The sequence below is a fragment of the Erpetoichthys calabaricus genome, chromosome 8 (assembly GCF_900747795.2).
Source record: "Erpetoichthys calabaricus chromosome 8, fErpCal1.3, whole genome shotgun sequence".
NCBI classification, from domain to species: Eukaryota; Metazoa; Chordata; class Cladistia; order Polypteriformes; family Polypteridae; genus Erpetoichthys; species Erpetoichthys calabaricus.
In genome coordinates this window covers 68305053-68327378 of record NC_041401.2, presented here as the reverse complement: position 1 = coordinate 68327378, position 22326 = coordinate 68305053, and the positions used below count along the sequence as shown (strand labels likewise).

General features: G+C 38.0%; 1 protein-coding gene across 1 annotated transcript in view; it reads right to left on the bottom strand.

Annotated features, from left to right (window-relative positions):
• The window catches only part of ywhae1 (tyrosine 3-monooxygenase/tryptophan 5-monooxygenase activation protein, epsilon polypeptide 1), a 67523-nt gene that overhangs the window by 2444 nt on the left and 42753 nt on the right, over positions 1-22326 (bottom strand). The window contains 5 exon segments of the mRNA XM_028806705.2: positions 8492-8561; positions 8563-8629; positions 8948-9154; positions 10753-10859; positions 17416-17615. Of these exon segments, the coding sequence (XP_028662538.1) occupies positions 8492-8561; positions 8563-8629; positions 8948-9154; positions 10753-10859; positions 17416-17615 (651 nt within the window).

Below are 22326 nucleotides of genomic sequence, written 5' to 3'. Positions count from 1 at the left end.
CACATTTATGATTTGACCAGTACAATAGGTATTGGGAATTTGACGGCTTTCTCTCTCTTAACCATGCTACACCTATGTTACCCCTTAGTTCTTAAAAATCTGACTTTTTAAATTGTCTGCTTTCACGGAAAGGCATTTTTGTTTCTTGTTTCAGTCATGTGGCAGGCAATACCAGCACAAAGACCACAATTTTGTATTGCAAAATGGTCTCAAAACAAGTCTATTTTCTGATAAATTACACATTGACACTCTTCATGAAACAAATGGAAAAATACCCTGAATTGTAAAAAACTTAATATTTGGAGTTTTGATTAATTTACAATTTGGATACTCAAGAAAAATATCAAGATATTAAAAAACATCCTGAAAAGTATTAAATATGCAGGGTTGCAGACTGCCATTTTGCTGTTTTTCAAAAGCCCACCCTTCAGACTGTGGTGCTATACCTTCCCAGCTACCACACAACTCTCTATTAGCAAATATCACATCCAATTTTTACGATAAAACAGACAAATGAAATGTACTCTACTCGGGCACAAAAAGGCCAGACAGATGTATTCAAATAGCTGACAGCTTGATGGAGGACAGATGGCAATGGCTCTAGACTTTTCAAAAAAGTTTGACATTACTGAAGTAATCCATTTGAAAATATCATCCTTCTGGGTTGATACCTTCATCTAAGACTTCCAAAAATGAATACATGTACAATACAAAGCAGGCAGTAGTATTAAGATAATTTACCAAAACCACCCTTGGAAACAAGAAATAATGAGAAACTAAACATATTGCTAGTCTGCATAGGAAAATGTGTCTTCATTTATATATGCACATCAAGGCAGACGGAGTATCATAACTGGACATGAGGGCCTCTTGAACAATAAATTTTCACTAAAAAAAATCCTGAAAATCAAATTGTGCTGCAACAATACAGAACGTATCAGTGAAATCTGCTGTTGAGTAAGTATTCGACCCCAAATAGCTTGGAGACTGTGTGACTTAATAAGGGCAATGAAAACCGATGTAAACAACAATCAAGCAATGAATCCTCTAGCTTGTTGACTGGTCCCATCACTGATTATTTAGGCCGATTCTAAGGAACACACAACTGAGAAATCAGTGCAAGTGGCTTATTTGATGAAATCTCAAGAACTGACAAAAAAAAGATGACAAGGGAACTTTCTAATGACTTGAGAACCGCTGTCATCAAGAAGTTTAAAGATGGCAATGGTACCAAGAAGATTGCCAAGGTCCTTAGCCTCAGTGTGACCACTGAAGGCCATCACTGCAAAGCGTAGTGAACCGGCCTAGGTCAGGCTGCCTTGTTAAAGTAAAGAAGATACCAAGAAAACTGGTCAGAGAAGCAACAGCAAATCCTGAGGTGACTCTCAGTGACCTGCAAAAAGCTCAGTATCTGCAGCTGGACTGGATGTGCACAAGACTACAAAGTCGAAGGGGCTGTATGGCAGAGCTCCCAGAAAATAGCCACTACTAAAAAATGTCATCTGAAAGCTCAATTAGAATTCGCTAACTGACATCTTGACGAGAGATTTTTATTATTGGCACTATTTTCCTATTTGTCAACTTTTACTACTGTTAGCCATTTACAGTCATGAAAAAGTTTGAGAACCCCTCTCAGCCTGCATAATAATTTACTCTACTTTCAACAAAAAAAGATTAACAGTGGTATGTCATTCATTTCCTACGGAAACGGAGTACTGGGGTGTTTTCCAAACAAAGATTTTTAGTGAAGCAGTATTTAGTTGTATGAAATTAAATCAAATGTGAAAAACTGGCTGTGTAAAAATGTGGGTCCCCTTGTAATTTTGCTGGTTTGAATGCATGTAACTGCTCAATACTGATTACCTGCAACACCAAATTGGTTGGATTAGCTCGTTAAGCCTTGAACTTCATAGACAGATATGTCTAATCATGAGAAAAGGTATTTAAGGTGGTCAACTGCAAGCTGTGCTTCCCTTTGACTCTCCTCTGAAGAGTGACAGCATGGGATCCTCAAAGCAACTCTCAAAAGATCTGAACACAAAGATTGTTCAGTATCATGGCTTAGGGGAAGGCTACAAAAAGCTATCTCAGAGGTTTAAACTGTCAGTTTCAACTGTAAGGAATGGAATCAGGAAATGGAAGGCCACAGGCACAGTTGCTGTTAAACCCAGCAGGTCTGGCAGGCCCAAGAAAAATACAGGAGTGGCATATGCACAGGATTGTGAGGAATGGTTACAGACAACCCACAGATTACCTCAAAGACCTGCAAGAACATCTTGTTGCAGATGGTGTATCTGTACGTCGGTCTACAATTCAGCGGAATTTGCTCAAAGAACATCTGTATGGCAGGGTGATGAGAAAGAAGCCCTTTCTGCACTCACGCCACAAAACAGAGTCGCTTGTTATATGCAAATGCTCATTTAGACAAGCCAGATTAATTTTGGAACAAAGTGCTTTGGACTGATGAGACAAAAATTGAGTTATTTGGTCATAACAAAAAGCGTTTTGCATGGCGGAGAAGAACACCGCATTCCAAGAAAAACATCTGCTACCTACTGTCAAATTGGGTGGAAGGTTCCATCATGCTGTGTGGTTAGTTCAGGGACTGGGGCCCTTGTTAAAGTCGAGGGTCAAATGAATTCAATCCAATATCAACAAATTCTTCAGGATAATGTTTCAAGCATCAGTCACAAAGCTGAAGTTATGCAGGGATTGCATATTCCAACAAGACAATGACCCAAAACAGTTAGAAATCTACAAAGGCATTCATGCAGAGGGACAATGTTCTGGAATGGCCATCACAGCCCCTGACTTGAATATCATCGAAAATCTATGGGATGATTTGAAGCAGACTGTCCATGCTCGGCAGCCATCAAATTGAACTGAACTGGAGAGATTTTGTATGGAAGAATGGTTCAAAAATACCTCCATCTAGAATCCAGTCACTCATCAAAGGCTATAGGAGGCGTCTAGAGGCTGTTATATTTGCAAAAGGAAGGCTCAACTAAGTATTGATGTAATATCTCTGTTGGGTGCCCAAATTTATGCACCTGTCTAATTTTGTTATGATGCATATTTTCTGTTAATCCAATAAACTTAATGTCACTGCTGAAATACTACTGTTCCATAAAGCATGTCATATTAAAAGGAAATCCAAAGAGTTAAGAGGGGTTCCCAAACTTTTTCATATGACTGTATAATCTTTTTCTACTTTGCATTTCTTACTACCTAGAGTATGTTGAAGTAACAAGAATTTCCATCAGAATTAATAAAGCTTTATGTTAAACAGATCTGCAATCTTAAGATAAAGCCTTATTCCAGGGGTCCTCAGTGGCTCAGGTAAAACTTCTGCTTCACTTTAGTTGTCTCGCTCGTTAAGATTTTGAACCCTCATTGCTTATTCTAGTCTTGAACAGCCGTAGTCTCGGTTTTTAATTGTTCCTTATTAGCAGTAAGATACAAGTGACTTTAAAAGAGACCAGCATTTCTGCATTTAGCTTGTTACCATTTACACCAGTGTGTATTTATCATGCACTACTGGGTTTAATTAAATACTTGGAAGGAAAGTGAAGAGATAAAAGTGAAGGACTGAGAATTACTCCTCCATTTTAGCCTTCAAATCATTTGGATGATATCCTTAGAAAGGGAAAAAATCCAGGATATGAGAATTACCTGACATGGCAGAGTTAAAGCACTATGAAGCCATGAAATTATTGGCAAGAATTGCTTTCTAATTAAGCAACTTGGTTAGAACAAAAACCTGCAGCCACTGTGGCCCTCCAGGACTGATTGAGGACCCTGCCTTATTCTCACTATTTCATCTTATTAATCAAGACTTGTGACAACAGGGAGATAGTGTTTCTACACTGACAGGTAAAACATTTGGCGTGGTTGCTGCTAAAACAAAAGCAGTAAAAAGTAAAAAGAATCTGCAGCGAATTGTAAATATGAACCCCCACACACACCCCAATGCCTAAACTGTAAGTCTGCATCAATCCCCACCATGGGTGGACCCTCTATTTCATTTACCTTAACACCATGAATGAGGACGAAACTCTAGCACTCAAAACAAAAGAGCCAAATATTTTCCAATAACCCTAAAGACCGTAATTCTTCTCCGCTATCCACAGGGAAACCTCGATAATACAGCCATACACAAAACAAGCTCACAGGACAGGCAAACACTGCTTTATTGATATAACAAATGTCAACTTAACTATACATTCAGGAGGAGTAAGCAAGTGAACCAGGTCTCCATTTTACCCATTCTTTTATGCATGTCAGTTACGGCAGTCTGTTTACACCAGCACCTTTTATTTTGAGCATGACCGTGAAGCATTATTTCATGACAACACACTGCATGTTACAGAAATAATTTATTCAGGACAAAAGGTAAAAACATTATGCCGAACTTTTTTTTTTTTTTTTTTTTTTTAATTATAAAAATATTTTTTTTAAATTATAATAAAAATTATAAAAATTTAACAGTTTACACTGATGGTGAGGTGGGTTTTCACTCCCAAAAATTCTTAAATGGGAGCCATTTATTGTTCTAATAAAACATGATTCATTCCCTGTTGTGCTCAATTCCTACATGTGATATTTCAAACATTGCAGATTTCCCTTTTATCAAAGAAATCTGTATTAAGTGCACAATATACTGTAGCATGCAAAAGGCACCCTTGCTTAAAATGTCTTGTTACTGTGAATAGTTAAGTGAGCATAGGTACAAAATACCAAAAAAAAAATGAAAAGGGCCTGAAGCAAACCTGACATGATCAGTACTTAGTAACACAACCCTTGGTTTGTATCACAGCTTGTGACCGCTGTGTTACCAGCTAAGAATCTTTCAGTTCTTACTTGAGGTATTTTCGCCCATTTGTCCTTGCAAAAGGCTTTTAATTCTGCAATATTCTCAGTGTGTTTAAGCTGCGTTTCAGATCACTATCTTGTAGTGGGACCCATCCCCTTTTAAGCTTCAACTTTGATGTTTAAAAAAAAAAAAAAAAGATGGTGCGATGTTTGCTTCCAGAAATTGCTGGTATTTAAATCCATTCTTCCTTCTATCAATGAGATGTTCCCTGTGCCACTGGCTACAACACAACCCCAAAGCATGATCAATCCAGTGCCAAGCATAATATTTGGAGAGGTCTTCTTTTCCTGGAATTCAGCACGCTTTTTTCTCCATACATACCTTTGCACATTGTGGCCAAGAAGTTCTATTTTAGAAATCAGCAGTCCACAGGACTTGTTTCAAAAATCCTTCAGGCTTGTTTAGATGTTCATTTGCAGACTTTTGTGACTAGGATGCAGAAAATATCTTCTTCGGGACGATTCTACCATGAAGGACATATTTGTTCAGGGGTCACTACACAATACAACAGTGCACCACCACTCCAGGGAGTCTGCTAAAGCTTCTGAGGGTCTTTTGTAGTCATATGGGATCTACCAATCCAATGAGCAATTCTTTCAAAAAATTTCCTTGGTCTTCCAGACCTCAACTTGACCCTCCACCTTTCCTGTTAACTGCCATTTCTTAACATTAGGAACTGAGCAAACATCTACCAGAAAACATTTTGCTATCTTCTTGTAGCCTGCTCCCGCTTTGTAAGGTGAGTGCTAAGCAGCTGCTTAGTGGAGCCCATGACTGCTGAAAGCTGGGATGGTTTGAGGAGTTCAAGAATTTACACAGCTTTGCCATTTGCATCACTTGGGGTTTCCCAACAATGACTGAACAAGCCATAGTTCCAATGAGCTAATTAAAGTCTGAGACCTTGGTAAACGTTACCTGTGATCTCAAATATCTTGGGGTGCCCAAACATTTGCACGGCTCTCCTCTCCTTTCAATGTACATTAGTACAAAACACCACACTAATCTTGCATAATGCTGAAAAGAAACATGTCAGCTTGATCTTTATTTCTTTTGTTGATCAGTTCATCTTCTGCTCACTTAATTATTCACAGTAACAGACATTTTAAGCAAGGTTGCCTAAATTTTTGCACACCACTCTGATGAAAGATGTACAATTGTTAAATTAAAAACACAAAATAACTGACAAAATGCGCCTAACAAAATATTGTGTAAAATCGCAAAGAATGGACCTGTTCAGTTTTTCAAACTTTTTTTTTTTTCAGTTAAATGTTGGGAAAAGAAGTATGAAAGCAAAAACAATTACCAAATTTGAAAAATGCTAATGAAAAACAAAAGCATTTTAGGGTTCAGAACAACTGTGTAGTGTTAGAAACAATTGCAATCTAAAATAATTCTACAAATCTGGGAACAAGTGCAAACATTCTGAGGACTGAAATAAAGAGGTGCAACTAATGTAAAATTTAGCTCAATCAGGTAAGAGCTTGATGTTAAATCAACATGCAGTTAGTGAAACAGTAAACCTTGAAAGTTAATGTGCATCAAGCTCCTCAAGGCAGCACGCCTACAAAGATCAAATACATGAAGCAAAAACAGAAACAGAGGGGGTGTTTTCAACATTTTCGTTTTTGTAGGCAACAGCTATAGTAGGCCTCAGTAGTGAAAATATCAGAAAATAATTCTAAATCTCTAGTTTGACAGCTACACACAACAGCTTCTGAAACAGGTGAAACTACCTTAAGAGTCTTCTAGTAAAATATATCTTAGCTGATATATTCAAACATCTACATTAAAGTATGCTAAAAATAAGCAGCAGGATGGCTATCATAGAAAGGTAAAAATGATTTAGACATTAACTGGAATGTCAGAAAGACTTGTGACAATTTGGAGAAATGGGGAAAAAAAACAGAAAATGCTCTAACTCTTGATGCTTGGCTGTCCCTCAACCAGTCACCTTTTCTCCTATGATTTATCTAACATTTATGCTTGTGACAAAAGTAAGCATGCTCCGAGTGAGGCTTGCAAAAAATCCATGCGGGGTAATGGAAAGGTCATTTTTAAACTCAATAAAAGCAGGCAACATATACATAACTAGAGAACTGAAAGATTTGAAAGTCAGTCTTCCAAATGGACTTGTAAGCTAGCACCACTCACTTAGAATGGCATGGCCTGCTCACAAAGTCCGAGTCCTAGACAAGACAAGTGAAGCAGGTACATTTTATTGGCTGATAGGTCCCACAGGCCTCCAGTTACAAACAAATGCATTGAATTTTTTTTTTTTTTTTTGTTTTGTTTGAGTTGCCCAGTTCAACGGAAGTGTTTCACTTGCATCAAAACAAACAGATGTCTGCAACATCTAGCCAACCTTTGTGTAAAATGGAAAGTAAATCCAAACAATGACATCTGTGAGAAGATGCAGTGGAGTTAGTGAAAACAGAAGCACTAAGCCAGAATATTGACTTACAAAGTACAGTTTTTATAGGGAATGAACAGCTGTTTTTCCTTAGGAATCTACATGAATAAAGGAAGAAAGAAGGGACAAAAGGAAGAAAAAAATGAGGGTGACATTAGAGTGTAGAAATCGAATTTGAAACAAGTACGAGTGACGTGTTTTAATGCCACAAACACACACACACACCCCCAAATAAAAGACTTGTTTCGAGCAGCAAGCAGTAAGGGCAAGAATGGCTTGAAATTTTCTGAAGTGGCAAACTTCATGTTGATAAAAGCAAGAAAACACACTGTGTGCTAAATGGGTTCTTGCCATTAGAATCCTTTATTCCCATAGACAGTCTTCTAACAATCAAAGAAATAGTGTTTTAATGGCACAAAACATTTTTTCCTGGATATTATTCTCTTTATATGATATTTTTCCAGAGGTCAAGATATTTTAATCTGCCCACCTTAAGGGTAGAATACAGACTAAGAAAACACACTCCTTCACAAAATTTCATACAAATCACTACAGTAGTCCCGTGTTATTTGTCTAAGCTAAGGACTAAGAGATAGTGAAACACCACTGTACTTTGAATGGGCTTTTTTAAGCATTCAGCAATACAACAAAGCATATTCTACAAGCAGGATTTAACTCCTAAAACCTTTAATTTCAGTAAAACTGTTACAAATCCTTTTAAAATGTCTTACTTCATTTTTAAAGTAATTTCTACTCATTTAACATTTTCACATTACCACTGAAACATCAAACACATGCTCTTAAGTTTCACTGCATCCAATAGAGATCTTCTGCAATACACCAGTTTGAGATATTCTCGGATATCAACAATTGTTATAACTCACTCTTACCAGTCTTGTGTATGACAGGAACTCCAGTTTACAACTGATCAGCTACTGAACAGATTTCATGTGATTCTCCTCTCCTCCTTTCCCAAACTCAATGCCGAAATATTTCTAATCATTTGGTGGTGAGGTAGAAGCAGTGACTACCAGCAATCATAAACACTACTTTTTGCTAAAACAATTTGTTGATGACTTCAATTAATGGGTAATTAAGACCAAATAAATTGATCACACAGAACTAAGATTACAGGGGAGATTGGCTGTACAACCTCTCTTCATACACACCACAACACAGACACTGCAAGTAAAATTACGGACTCTTACCATCGCCTTGCATGTCTGAAGTCCATAGTGTCAGGTTATCACGTAATAACTGCATGATGAGTGTAGAGTCCCTTGTAGCTTTCTTCACTCAGTGTGTCTAGTTCCGCAATGGCATCATCAAAAGCTGCCTTTGCCAGCCTAGTTTAAAGATGAAGTAAACAAAGACATTGTTAATTAAACACATTTCTCACTCGAAAAAGACTTTAGAGTAAAAGCAAACCCCGCTATTTTGGCTACCAGATTTTTAATGTGTATAATAAATTGCCACATCCTGGGTGTGGAAATAGTCATGGTCGTGTTTCCTTCCAACTTGTCAATCCCCACCATGCAAAATGCATCCCTTGATTTTCTTTTATATATTTGTAGCTTCTTAAAATATTGGAACTTCAGGAAATGTACTTAATCTAAAAACTTAAATCTCTCAAAAGGAACAACACAACAGTGTGTAGCACTCACCTGCATGCACGATCAGGGGAATTAAGAATTTCATAATAGAATACAGAGAAGTTCAGGGCAAGTCCTAAACGGATGGGGTGCGTTGGGGGAAGTTCTGTCATTGCTATATCACTAGCAGCTTTGTAAGCAACCAAGCTGTTCTCTGCAGCCTCCTTCCGATCATTCCCTGTGGCAAATTCTGCCAGATATCTGTGATAATCTCCTTTCCTAAGGTAAAATTAAAAAGACAAAAGATAGAACAAAGCACACATTAAAAAAACCATCAGAATTCTTGCCTTTCAATAAATCTTGACATACCATCTTCTACAGAATTATCTTCAGACAGACCTGCAATTTAATCACTTCTGTATGAAAATAATGGAAAAATGTTAATACTGTCAGATTTCTGAATTTGGTATGGCATCTATATGGTTAGCAATATTAATGATTCATCTAGCAGGCTGACCAGTATCCACAGCGATTTTTTTTAAACAACAAAAAGTTGTCTGTTAGAATTTTCAACAGTACATATGGGTTGTTCTTGGGGTCTTTATGAACCTGTATTTAAGCAAGAAAATAAAAGATACTCCGTTCATTGTCAGACAGAGGTTCTAACAATCTTGGCTATAACCTAAGATTGGTGACCAGCATAGTAAACATGACTGTTGCTTAGATGCATATTAAATATGACTTATGATTCTAAAACAGTAAAATATCAACTTTGCTTAAATTTAGTGCAAGAACATATAAATATATTAAAAAAAAAAAAAAAAGATTACTAGCTACTTAACTTGCTAAATATGCTATTTACAAAAGAAATATCCTGCCAATCAAGCAATGCTCTGGTTCCACTGGAACCTACAGCGCTACAAAACTGCATCTTGCTGGTTTCCAATTTAAGAAATAGCTTCACTTTCCAGTTTGAAGGTTTTTACTTCTTTGATGATTTAATGTTGTGAATAATGCAGTACAGGCAAAACATTTAAAGATGTGTGCTATCATATGTTGTAACAGCCACAACTGCAATAAAAGATGCTGACATTTACAGTCCGCCCGAACAAGTCGGAGTGCACAAGTCATACAGTTGTGTATCACTACAGTTACCTCATATATAGATCAAAAAATGCTTACAGTATGAGAATATGTACTGGGGGTACAGAAAAGAATCACCCCCTTTGAAAATATTTTGTTGCTTTTCTATACCCGCTATATACCGATAAATATGGCCCCAAAATCATATGAATTTACTCTCCTGCTAAATTCAGTTCAAGGTCAATTACGACAAACAGTATTTGGTATTGGATAATGCAGGAACCAACCTTGGATGGGCTGTTGGTACTGAACATTACATGGCATGCTTGTACAGAAGTATTCTCATATATTGGCAATTCACACTTACCAATAAACCTCATACGTTAAGTCTTTGCTCTGGTATTCCTACCATGACTCATCAGGAGGAAAATCCCACATAAACACAAGAGATTATACACTCCACACAAACCAATGCCTAGGCTAAGAAACCCACAGCTGACAGATGGCTAACCACTACAGCATTGTGCCACTTTCCATACTAAAAAGTCACATTCATAAACCTGGATAATCAAACTCAAGGTGGCTGGGGCAAATAGCTATGCCAGTTAGCACTATATTAGGTACAGTGCCAACTCAAGCATCACACTTGTACTCAACAAAAGGGCACTCTAAAACATCAGGACTTAAAATACAAACTCAGTCTTGAGGCTATTAAAACAGTAAAGGATTCTGAGAACATTCACACAGCAGCCAACAAGAATAATGAAGAATACACAAATTTGAAGGAAACATACATTTTGTAGTAGAAAACCTTGGACTCTCCAGTGTTGGCAGCTGGAATGAGATGCTTGTCCAGTACATCCAGAATATCATTACAGATTGACTTCAGCTCAGTCTCAACCTTTACATTAGAAATTAAAAAGGGAACAAATGATTTAAGGTTACATGAAAACAAGATTATTAAACCATGAGAAAATCATATTGGTATAAAGTCATTTCAGACATAATATTCTAAAAAGACAAATGTTACTGACTTCTTAAAAAATAAATTTTAAAAACATGCACCTTTATACCAAAAAAATTACTAAATAAATATAGAGAAAAGCCAAGCAAAATGACACCTTTTACTGGCTAACTAAAAAGATTACAATATGCAAGCTTTCAAGGCAACTCAGGCCCCTTCTTCAGGCAAGATGTAATACAGAAACAGAGTTCCCTATGTTTATATACACACTCTAGGACAAGAAACAACATTGGTAAATCTTTAAATGAGAAATCTTAAATGTAAAAAATTAATAGATTCATTCAGGCTAGGGTTAATTTAACAGGAGAGAAAAGAACAATGTATTGTCAAGATCTCTGGATAAGATAAGTGTCCAACAAAGTCTTTTGAAGTTTGTAATGAGTTTTTTCAAAACAATGTAGATCTGTAGACAAGTTGTCTGTCATTCTGAGAGATGTAAACAATCCTCATATCTGGCCATAAAACTCTTGTCTTTATTCAATCCATGTTGTAAAGTATTAAATTTTAGCATGAGTTTAACTTTCCATTCTTTTCTCTCTTGCTGTGTTTTGAAGTTGCCCATAAGCACTGTGACTTTAAAGTCCTTCTCACAGTGTTCATGGCTGTTGAAGTGGGCCACTACAGGAACATCTGTGTTGCCATGTTTAATGTGGAACCTGTGTAAATTCATTCTCTGGCAGAGTGTTTGTCCTGTTTCTCCCACATAGAGTGCAGTGTCAGGACATTTCATGCAGAGAATTAGGTAGACTACATTAGATGATCTGCAGGAAAATGATCCCTTTATGTGATGTTCAAGTCGGCAGTGTGGTGTAACTATACGGTCTGTATCATAGATGTGGGCACATGTTTTGCATCTTTTCTGTAGACATGGAGATGTGCCATTTTCTGTTGGTTCACTTAGGGAGCTTCGGACAATTAGTTGCTGAAGGTTTGGTGGTTGTCTGTATGCCAGGAGGGGAGGTTCAGGAAATACATTTTTCAGTGTTTGGTCATTGTTTAGTATTGGCTGAAGTTCTTTTATAATTTTTCGAAGTGTTTCAAGATGTGGGTTGTAGGTGACAACAAGGGGGATGCGATCCTTGGTTGTCTTTGTTTTTATATTCCAGAAGGTTGTCTCTGGGTATGGCAGTAGCTCTTCTTATTTGAGTGTCTGTTGTTTTGGGGGTGTAACCTTGTCTGATGAAATCTTGTCTGAGCTCCTGCAGTTGTTTATCCCGGTCTGTCGGGTCTGAGCAAATACGATTGTACCGTATTGCTTGGCTGAAAATAATGGAGCGCCTTATATGCTTGGGGTGGAAGCTATCACTTTTCAGGTAGGTCCGTCTGTCTGTCGGTTTGTGAAAAATAGAAGTTACAAGAGTGTTGTCTTTCAGTTGAACAATGGTGTCAAGGAAGCTGACTTCTGTTTTTGAGTAAACACAGATGTTCCTGTAGCGGCCCACTTCAACAGCCATGGACACTGTGAGAAGGACTTTAAAGTCACAGTGCTTATGGGCAACTTCAAAACACAGCAAGAGAGAAAAGAATGGGAAGTTAAACTCGTGGTAAAATTTAATACTTTACAACATGGATTGAATAAAGACAAGAGTTTTATGGCCAGATATGAGGATTGTTTACATCTCTCAGAATGACAGACAACTTGTCTACAGACCCACATTGTTTTGAAAAACTCATTACAAACTTCAAAAGACTTTGTTGGACAGTTATCTTATCCAGAGATCTTGACAATACATTGTTCTTTTCTCTCGTTAAATTAACCCTAGACTGAATGAATCTATTAATTTTTTACATTTAAAATTTCTCATTTAAATATTTACCAATGTTGTTTCTTGTCCTAGAGTGTGTATATAAACATAGGGAACTCCAGTTTCTGTATTACATCTTGCATGAAGAAGGGGCCTGAGTTGCCTCGAAAGCTTGCATATTGTAATCTTTTTAGTTAGCCAATAAAAGGTGTCATTTTGCTTGGCTTTTCTCTACATTCATAATGGCTAACATGGTACAACACCCTAGTACTATAAATAAATGTACATTTTTAAAACCCAAAGGTGTGTCATTCATTACCAAAACCATGACATTAGGCTATACACTTAAAAATTAAAAAAAACAATTTGTAGGTGAAATGCTTTTGGCAGTTTGTGAATTTCCCCTTGGGATTAATAAAGTATCTATCTAAAAGTAATGGTTTTAGACTTAAATTATATGGATGAGAAAACAGAAGATAAATTATCATTTATCTTCTTTAGTCATTAGTTCAATAGTATTTCAAGACAATTATACAAAATGACCTAAACTGTTTCTTTGACTGGCAATGGCCAATCCCTAGTCAAATTTAAGCATACATTGCATATAATGTTTTCAGCGGATACAATTATTCACTTAAACTTTCATGAAAGGTCTTGGGTTAGTAAGAGGGGTGATCAAATAATTTGAACCTGAAAGGGTCATTTATGGTGCCGATTTTGTAAGCAGCCAAAGATTATTACTGGTGTGTGAAAGCACAAAAATAAGAAAATCCCTTCAGCCACCCAGGAAAACAATTTTAAGGCGAATTATCTAAGAAATGCTCATTTGCCTATGAACATCAGATATACATTAGAATCAATAAAAATAAACACTTATTTTGTGACATGGATAGTGTATGGGTTTTCATTCCCAAACTTCTCCTACAAGGCAAACCAGGACACTGACACGAATTAACAAGGCAGTGATTAGGTAAACTAAATTTGTTTGATCCAACTTAAATACATGAGAGTAATGGATGGCAACTACAATACTGGGGAGGCTCCAGAAGAGGTTTGGAAAGATCAATCTGATACACATTGTCTTTCAAAGTCATAATTTTGTATGACAAGGCAGCTGACTTGCAACAGCACAAGAAACCCGACTTATTCTTAAAAGTATTCAAGCTGTAGAGAAAATCTAGAAGACAATGGGCAAGTAGCAGAACACAGTGGAAGACCAGAAATATTTCTGCATCTCAAGAATAATAGGTAAAGGTAATTTCCTTAAGGGACTGTAAAAATTAAAAGAAACCTTTGCTAAGCACCATTGCAGTCACCTGGCACCCAAGTATATGATTCAGCAGTGCAAAGAATTTTAAAAAATGTTGTATAGGATATGCCAGTCTTCTACCTTTTATGAAGCAAGGTGGCTAATTTGCCATCACTTAGCAGTAAATTTTAGTCACTGCTATAGATAATCTGGTCAAAATCCATGGAGAGAGGACTGGAGAGAACTATTTTCACAAAACCCACTGTATGAGGAAAACAACCTACTGACAAAAACAACTAATAACTACTTGGTGTGGACGAGTGCAGCTGGCAAAAAAAAAAAAAACAAAAACAAAACACACATACAGACAAAGAGTCGTGGCAAATCCCTCAAGAGACTCTGAAGAATTTACCAAAGGAATACATGGGGAGGGAAAAAAAAGATTAAATTACCTGTGCAAACTGCTTCAGTGTTGCATTATATTTATAAGGAAGGATACACAATATACTAACTTGCTTTAGTAAATTGTGTCACATTCTTGTTAATTTAGTGTGCTATGTTGGCAGTCTACTTACATTTGCAATTTTCAAAGGAAAAAAAAATACTTTCCACATAGGTAACTCACTTTAAATATGTTGTCCTAGAAAACCCAGGGCTTGTGAACACAAGTTTATGTGAATTACAAGCATCTGAAGTTTACAGTGAGGAACATAAGTATTTGAACACCCTGCGATTTTGCAAGTTCTCCCACTTAGAAATCATGGAGGGGTCTGAAATTCACGTTGTAGGTGCATTCCCACTGAGAGAGACAGAATGTAAAAAAAAAAATTCAGGAAATCACATTGTATGATTTGTACAGAATTTATTTGTATTGCACTGCTGCACGTAAGTATTTGAACACCTGAGTAAATCAGTGTTAATATTTGGTACAGAAGCCTTTGTTTGCAATTACAGAGGTCAAACGTTTCCCGTAGTTCTTGACCAGGTTTGCACACACTGCAACAGGGATTTTGGACCACTCCTCCACACAGAACTCCTCTAGATCTGTCAGGTTCCGGGGCTGGCGCTGAGTAACACAAAGTTTCAGCTCCCTCCAAAGATTTTCGATTGGATTTAGGTCTGGAGACTGGCTAGGCCACTCCAGAACCTTGATATGCTTCTTACGGAGCCAATCCTTGGTTATCCTGGCTGTGTGCTTCGGGTCATTGTCATGTTGGAAGACCCAGCCACGACCCATCTTCAGTGCTCTGACTGAGGGAAGGAGGTTGTTGCTCAAAATCTCACAATATATGGCCCGATTCATCCTCTCCTTAATACAGTGCAGTCGTCTTGTCCCCTTCGCAGAAAAGCACCCCCAAAGCGTGATGTTTCCACCCCCATGCTTCACAGTAGGGATGGTGTTCTTGGGATGCAACTCCTCCTTTTTCCTCCAAAAACGGTGAGTGAAGTTTAGACCAAAAAGTTCTATTTTGGTCTCATCTGACCACATGACTTTCTCCAATGCCTCCTCTGGATCATCCATAATAAATAATAATTCATTACATTTATATAGCGCTTTTCTCAGTACTCAAAGCGCTATCCACACAGGGAGGAACCGGGAAGCGAACCCACAGTTTCCTTACTGCAAAGCAGCAGCACTACCACTGTGCCACCTGGGAGGATGGTCAGTGGCAAACTTCAGATGGGCCTGGACATGTGATGACTTGAGCAGGGGAACCTTCCGTGCAATGCATGATTTGAAACCATGACGGCATAGTGTTCTACTGACAGTGACATTTGAAACTGTGGTCCCAGCTCTCTTCATGTCATTGACCAGCTCCTCCAGTGTAGTTCTGGGCTGATTCCTCACCTTTCTTATCATCTGTGATATCCCACGAGGTGAGATCTTGCATGGAGCCCCAGTCCGAGGGTGACTGCCAGTCGTCTATAGCCTCTTCCATTTTCTGACAATTGCTCCAACAGTTGATCTATTTTCACCAAGCTGCTTGGCAATTGCCCTGTAGCCCTTTCCAGCCTTGTGGAGGTCCACAATTTTGTCTCTGGTGTCTTTTGACAGCTCTGTGGTCTTGCCCATGGTAGTAGTTGGAGTCTGTCTGACTGTGGGGTGGACAGGTCCCTTTAAAGAGCTCAGACAGGTGCTACTAATTAAGATTACTAAGTGGAGTAGAGGTGGACTTCTTAAAGGCAGAGTAACAGGTCTTTGAGAGCCAGAATTCTTGCTGATTGCCAGGTGTTCAAATATGTATGTGCAGCAGTGCAATACAAATAAATTCTGTACAAATCATACAATGAGATTTCCTGAATTTTTTTTTTTTTAACATTCTGTCTCTCACAGTGGGAATGCACCTACAACGTGAATTTCAGACCCCTCCATGATTTCTAAGTGGGAGAACGTGCAAAATCGCAGGGTGTTCAAATACTTATGTTCCTCACTGTATATCTCGTCTCAGAACCAACACAACCTGGAACCAAACATGCACTTATTTTTCAAACATTCCAGGCAAATATGGCTTAGAGTTTTACTCTCTACTAGGTAGCAATTATTAGAATCAGTCGCCTTTATACACCACAGAAATCTGCTGCAGCAGGATCCCTCATGAACATGATCGAAGCTCTGTGCAGCATTTAACAGACGAAAATATTGCCACTGAAGCAATTTTGCAATCAAGAACTGAAGAATGGAAAGTGAGTGAGACTGAAAAGATATGTTTAATTACTGGACAAATGAAACCATTCTTTGAGCTAAAAAAAAAAAAAATTCAATGAGAATTCAAGAAGCATTTTGCAACTATGGATGAAACTTGGACACAATAATATGACATGTAAGGCAAACAGTTGAAACAATGGAAGGGTGGTGATTCAACACTAGAGAAATCCAATGTCCATGCCAGTGCCCGCAAGATCACGGATATTTAATGCCAAGGGTATAGGTCATGCTGATTGCCAGTTTCAAAGGGCTCACAGCTAATCAGTATAGTGCTGACTTGCTCTTCCATTTGCAGCAGCCAGTCAAGAAAAAGGGGAGAGAAAAACTTGACCATCAGCCTCTGTCCTCTACAGAGCAAACAATGCTAATGATGGTGATTACACAAGTGAGACACAAAAAAGATACGTAAAGGCTATCACAAATGAGCTAGTTTTCACAGGGGTTATGTTTTGAAAAATAAAATACATTCGGTTGTACTGGTGTTTCCTTTTAAAAAGTTAGGCTCAGAACTTTTAGATCATCACTTAAGTAATGGTTAGTAACTAGAAAATAATTTGTGAGTATACTGAAGTTCTTTATTTTAAATTTTACCTTGAGCACAGACCAAGGACAGATGTACAACTTAGTGTGAATTCAGTACATCAGGTACAAGGTAAAACTGCAGGGTTTTTTTTTTTTTTTTTGTCCTTTATAATCAATCCAGTGGTTTGTAGATCAAACTCCCAATCTTACCGTTTGCCTATATTCACGGATCATTTTTAATTTGTCTTCTCCTCCCTTGTTCTCTTCTTTCTGTTCAATACTGCTGATTATCCTCCATGACGCTCTCCTGGCACCGATCACATTTTTATATGCAACAGAAAGCAGGTTCCTCTCCTCCACCGTCAACTCAACATCCTTCCCTGCGACCGTCTTCATAGATTCCACCATTTCTAAAATTAAGACATAAAAGGAATTTGTTAAAAAAAATATTCTATACTTAATATATTTATACTAGTTAGGGAAAGCCAGCAGGCACTGTATGATAGTTTTAATAATTATAGCATGGAGCTACTATGGAGTTTAGTGTCACAATCAGAACTGTACACTTAAATGGGTTTGGATACGAGTTATATGTTAGTAAACCATGTAGTGTAGGAAGCTTCCACTATCTGGTTTTGTTTTTGTCTGATAAAATCAAGCAAAATCAAAACCAGATACTGAATATGAACATTTTAAAAATACTTTCTATGTCATTTCTGCTGAACAAATCTACACTGACTGTTGGCACTTTTTTTCTTTGCCTTTTATTGCCCAGGATGGGCCAATTTGTAATGCAAATTAGGTGAATTTTAAAGGTTTGAGGGTTTTTTACTCTAAAATGTCTACAGCACACAACAGATCCTGGTCCAAGACAATGTGCTTATAATGAACGCCTTCAATATTGCATTCAAAAATCCCCATACTGGGCTTTGTTATTTTCTACCAGCCATATTGATCTGTGATTCCAACTCAGGCACATACAATTTATAGACAGAATTTTGCCAGCAAGCTGCAGGCCTGAAAAGATATCAAAAATCAGAAAATAAGACTCTGTTCTGACAGGTGTGACCATGAAAATCATGGGGGCTTAGGAAGAACAGAGCTTTTAGGCTTGAATCAGTGTGCAGACCCCAACTAGCTGTATTGAGGGAAACAAAGAAAAACAAGCATGTAATGTCAAGGTTAGGGGTAGTGAGACTTGAATAGCCAATGTGACAGCATCTGAGATTAGGAACTATATATATATATTATATATACACACATACATATACATATATACTAGCCAACCCGCGGCGTAGCATACGCCGTATAAATTATTTATTGATGGGTGAACACTTCCTGAACGACACAGTTGTCCAAATGGGGTGGGTTTGAGGATACGACTGTGAGTGAATGAAAAGATGGAACTCTGGAAAGAGCAACATACAAATTGTCTGTGACTGAAAACTGGTTTTGGCAGATACAGGCATATAATTTTGAAAGTTTGTCCCTGTGCCTTAATTGTCATTGCAAAGGCCAATCTAACAGGAAATTGTCTGCGTGTAAAAGGCAAATTTGAATCTGATGGGGTCAGGGATATCCGGGGAATAAGGACAGTTTGTGAGGTAGGAGCTGCGATTGTTTTACACTGCAGTACATTGCGGTGAATGCTGGAAACAGTCAGTCTAGTGCCATCACAGAGACTTCTTGATGGCATGAGGTTTCTGAGAAGCATGACGACTGAACCTACTTTAATTTTGAGTTTATGCGGAGGCATGCCAGTGGGAGTAAGACTTAAATTCTTCGGGGAATGAAACATGATCTGCAGGATCGTCTGTGAAGATGGAGTCAATGCTGGTGAAAGTTACTTCGTCGGTAGGGATAAGTTTCAGTACTTGTTCATTAAGGTGTAGCGAGTCTTTGTTGGTGACGCTTAATATAGCTCGCGTACTGAGCTGTTCCGGAATCACAGTTGAGAAGTCGATGTCGCCATATAGTTGTTGAACGGGATCAGAAATAAAAGGAAAACAATGTGAAGGTAATGGACGTGGGAGGAGGGTTAGAGGTGGCAGGCGGGGCTCTGTCGTGCGTATCCCATGACACGGGAGGAGGGTTAGAGTTGGCGGGCGGGGGCTCTGTCGTGCATATCCCATGACGAGGGAGATTGGTTAGAGTTGGCGGGCGGGGCTCTGTCTTGCGTGCGTGCATATCCCATGGTCGGGCGACTTGGTGGATTATATATAGAAAAGCAGCCGGAACCAAAAAGAACAATGAAAAGTCAACGTGGCTCAGAGGTGCATGTGGACTGTAGCAGAGATGAAAGCAACTGAGGCGGTGTTTGGTGAGGTGTTGCGTGCTGGCACATGAGCAGGCAGTGTGCATGCCTCGACAGCGAGGGTGGACTCGGGAGGAGGGTTAGAGTTGGCGGGCGGGGCTCTGTCATGTGTATCCCATGGTCTCTGTCTTGCATGCCATGGTCGGCTGCTTAGTGAATTGTTGGTGGGCGGGGCTCTGTGAGTTGGCGGGCGTGGCTCTGTCTTGCATGTGTCTTGCTTGCCATGGACTTAGTGAATTATAAATATTATCTAAACCTGTTTATCCAGAGTAGGATCGCAGGAAAAATCCCTGGTATGCAATATGTATGTTATGGTGGATATTAAGAACAAAAAAAATATATTTCAATCCCTGGTATGCAATATGTATGTTATGGCGGATATTAAGAACAAAAAGAATATATTTCAACTATCTATTTTGAGAGAGAGAGAAGCATTGAAAAAAGGGTGACAAATATTTTAAAATATAAGCCTGTTACTGGATTATTTTCACAATATCAGGTATTTTGAGCTGTGAATATGAACTAAAAAAGAAATTAAATAAATACAAAAACCCATTAGTATGTTTAGTTTTTCATCACCTGGCAGACTCTCTTCACCTACCTACCTGTAGTTCAGTAGAGACATTGCCAACTCGGGTATTTTACAATGTTTGCATTGCTTTGTTGTTAAAGAATGTTTTTAAAGCAAAGGTGATCAGTCAGCAACAATAATCTGATCTTGTATGATGACCTAGTCAGTCTTTCAATCAAAAAAATCTGGAGTGGTCTCCCCTAACCTTTCTCATATACTCAGATATGGGGATGGATATTTGAGGAATAAAACGCAAGGCAATTGTTATATTATATACATTGAAGAACCATCATCAACAACATATCAAATCAATAATACATTGAACAATTATTAGAAAAGTTGAATAAATCAGACTCTGCGGCTGCATGAATTAAAAAAAAAAAAAATTGAGTATGTGATCGGGTAAAATAGCATTTCCGGTTGATAGATTTGGCCCAAAAGTTAATACCAGTTTTGGTGTAACAGCCACATGCCAAATTTCATCCATCTTGAGTTTTTGAGTTATCCTGCCTATGATAAATAAGCCTCTTGGATTACTAGGGAAAGTGGACCATGCATGTTATTCATACGGTACTTTTGTGGTTAGGGTCTGTGTGTATGCGTATATCTATGCATGTGTGTGTTAATCTTGAAGTGCAACAGTAGACCAACCTGGTAACAAACTTGATGAGTACACTTACACCTAACCTGTTTTCTTTATGGGTAAGTAGAGGGAAATATCATAACACAAATACTCTAGATAACTAATGAGAAATGTATGGGGATACGGGCATAGACATTAACAGCAGTATCACTCCGGCATGGTAACTGATTTTAAAATAAAAGATTATTACATTTGCATACAAAATGTTTGCATACCTCTGCTTAAACTGCATTCTCAAATCTCTACATGAAAAAGGATGCATCTCCAAAGTACTTACAAGTAACATATTTCAGCCCATAATTCTCATTTGCTATGTGTTAAACGTAACACACAAATGTCCCAGAAATTTACACTACAGAGTTTAACCACTTCGGCACAATTTTGCACAAGCTGCAATAACCCCACATCTCAGTCAAAAACAATAATGGCATTTTTTAAACATACCCAAAGATGTCTTCTTTCAAATAAATCATAAATGTGGCTGCTCTCTTCTTAGTAAAATATGTGATTTGTACAAGTATATGCTAAGGCAAGCAGCATGTCACAGCTGAATGAATCTAATGACCTACATCAAACCACACATAGTGAAATACATCACCATTGGATAGCAGAGTTTCAGACCTTTACAATGACATATATTGTCTATGATTGGTCATACTACATATCACAGCTGTGCATAAAAAGACAGGAAATAAACTGCATGTGTGACATCTTTACACACAAATTGGGATGGTTTGGTTGACGCCAAATGAGACTAGAGCTTTAAACTAGGGAAATGTCTTCAATAAAAGAAAAAACGTAATGACTCAGGAAGTCCTGGAAAAGTTACAGAATGGTAGTGATGCAGAACTTGAAGACCTTGAGTCACAGTGACGACTATTGAAAAAGACATGTTTGCTGAAGGGCTTGATGGTACTCTCAAAGTACTGCTTACTGTAACTGAAGCTTCACGTTGTGTAGTTTTCCAGTTGAAATGTCACAGATCTAATTACCACATATGGATGTTATCTGATAAACATTCTCCCTATGTTAGTTTTATGAGAAGTCCTCTGTCAGCTTCAACTTCTTCCCATAGAATTACCATTTTTCTGTACCCACACTTGAAGTTCCACACAAAGACCAAAATTAAGCAAATGTCACTTAAGCAAATTTCCCAGGGGACTGCTCTTCCACTGAAATGTACTAATAGAGCGCCGCACCATGTCATACCTCCACTCTCAGTTTAAAAAGGGTCGGTCCATCACAAAACATTTTGGTTATGTACTATAAAAATCTATAGTTCTTTGGAGTGAAATACTAAAATGCTTAATTGTGTTTTAGTGAGTGGATATTGGTGGAGGACAAAGGTGTTTACTCATCAATCATTTGAAGCTCCTTTTTCACATACGTTGAATAAAAGTCATCCATTTTTGGGGAATTTAGGCAAAATAATGCCAAAAACCCACTAAGGCATAAGGGGCTAAGCCACCAGTTAAGTGTCAAAACTTACACTATAAACATTGCCATTACAAAATCTGAAGAAAGTCTACAGGTAGCATAGTTAAGAAATTCCCAAAACCATGACAAAAGAATTCAAGTCCTTACCTACCTATA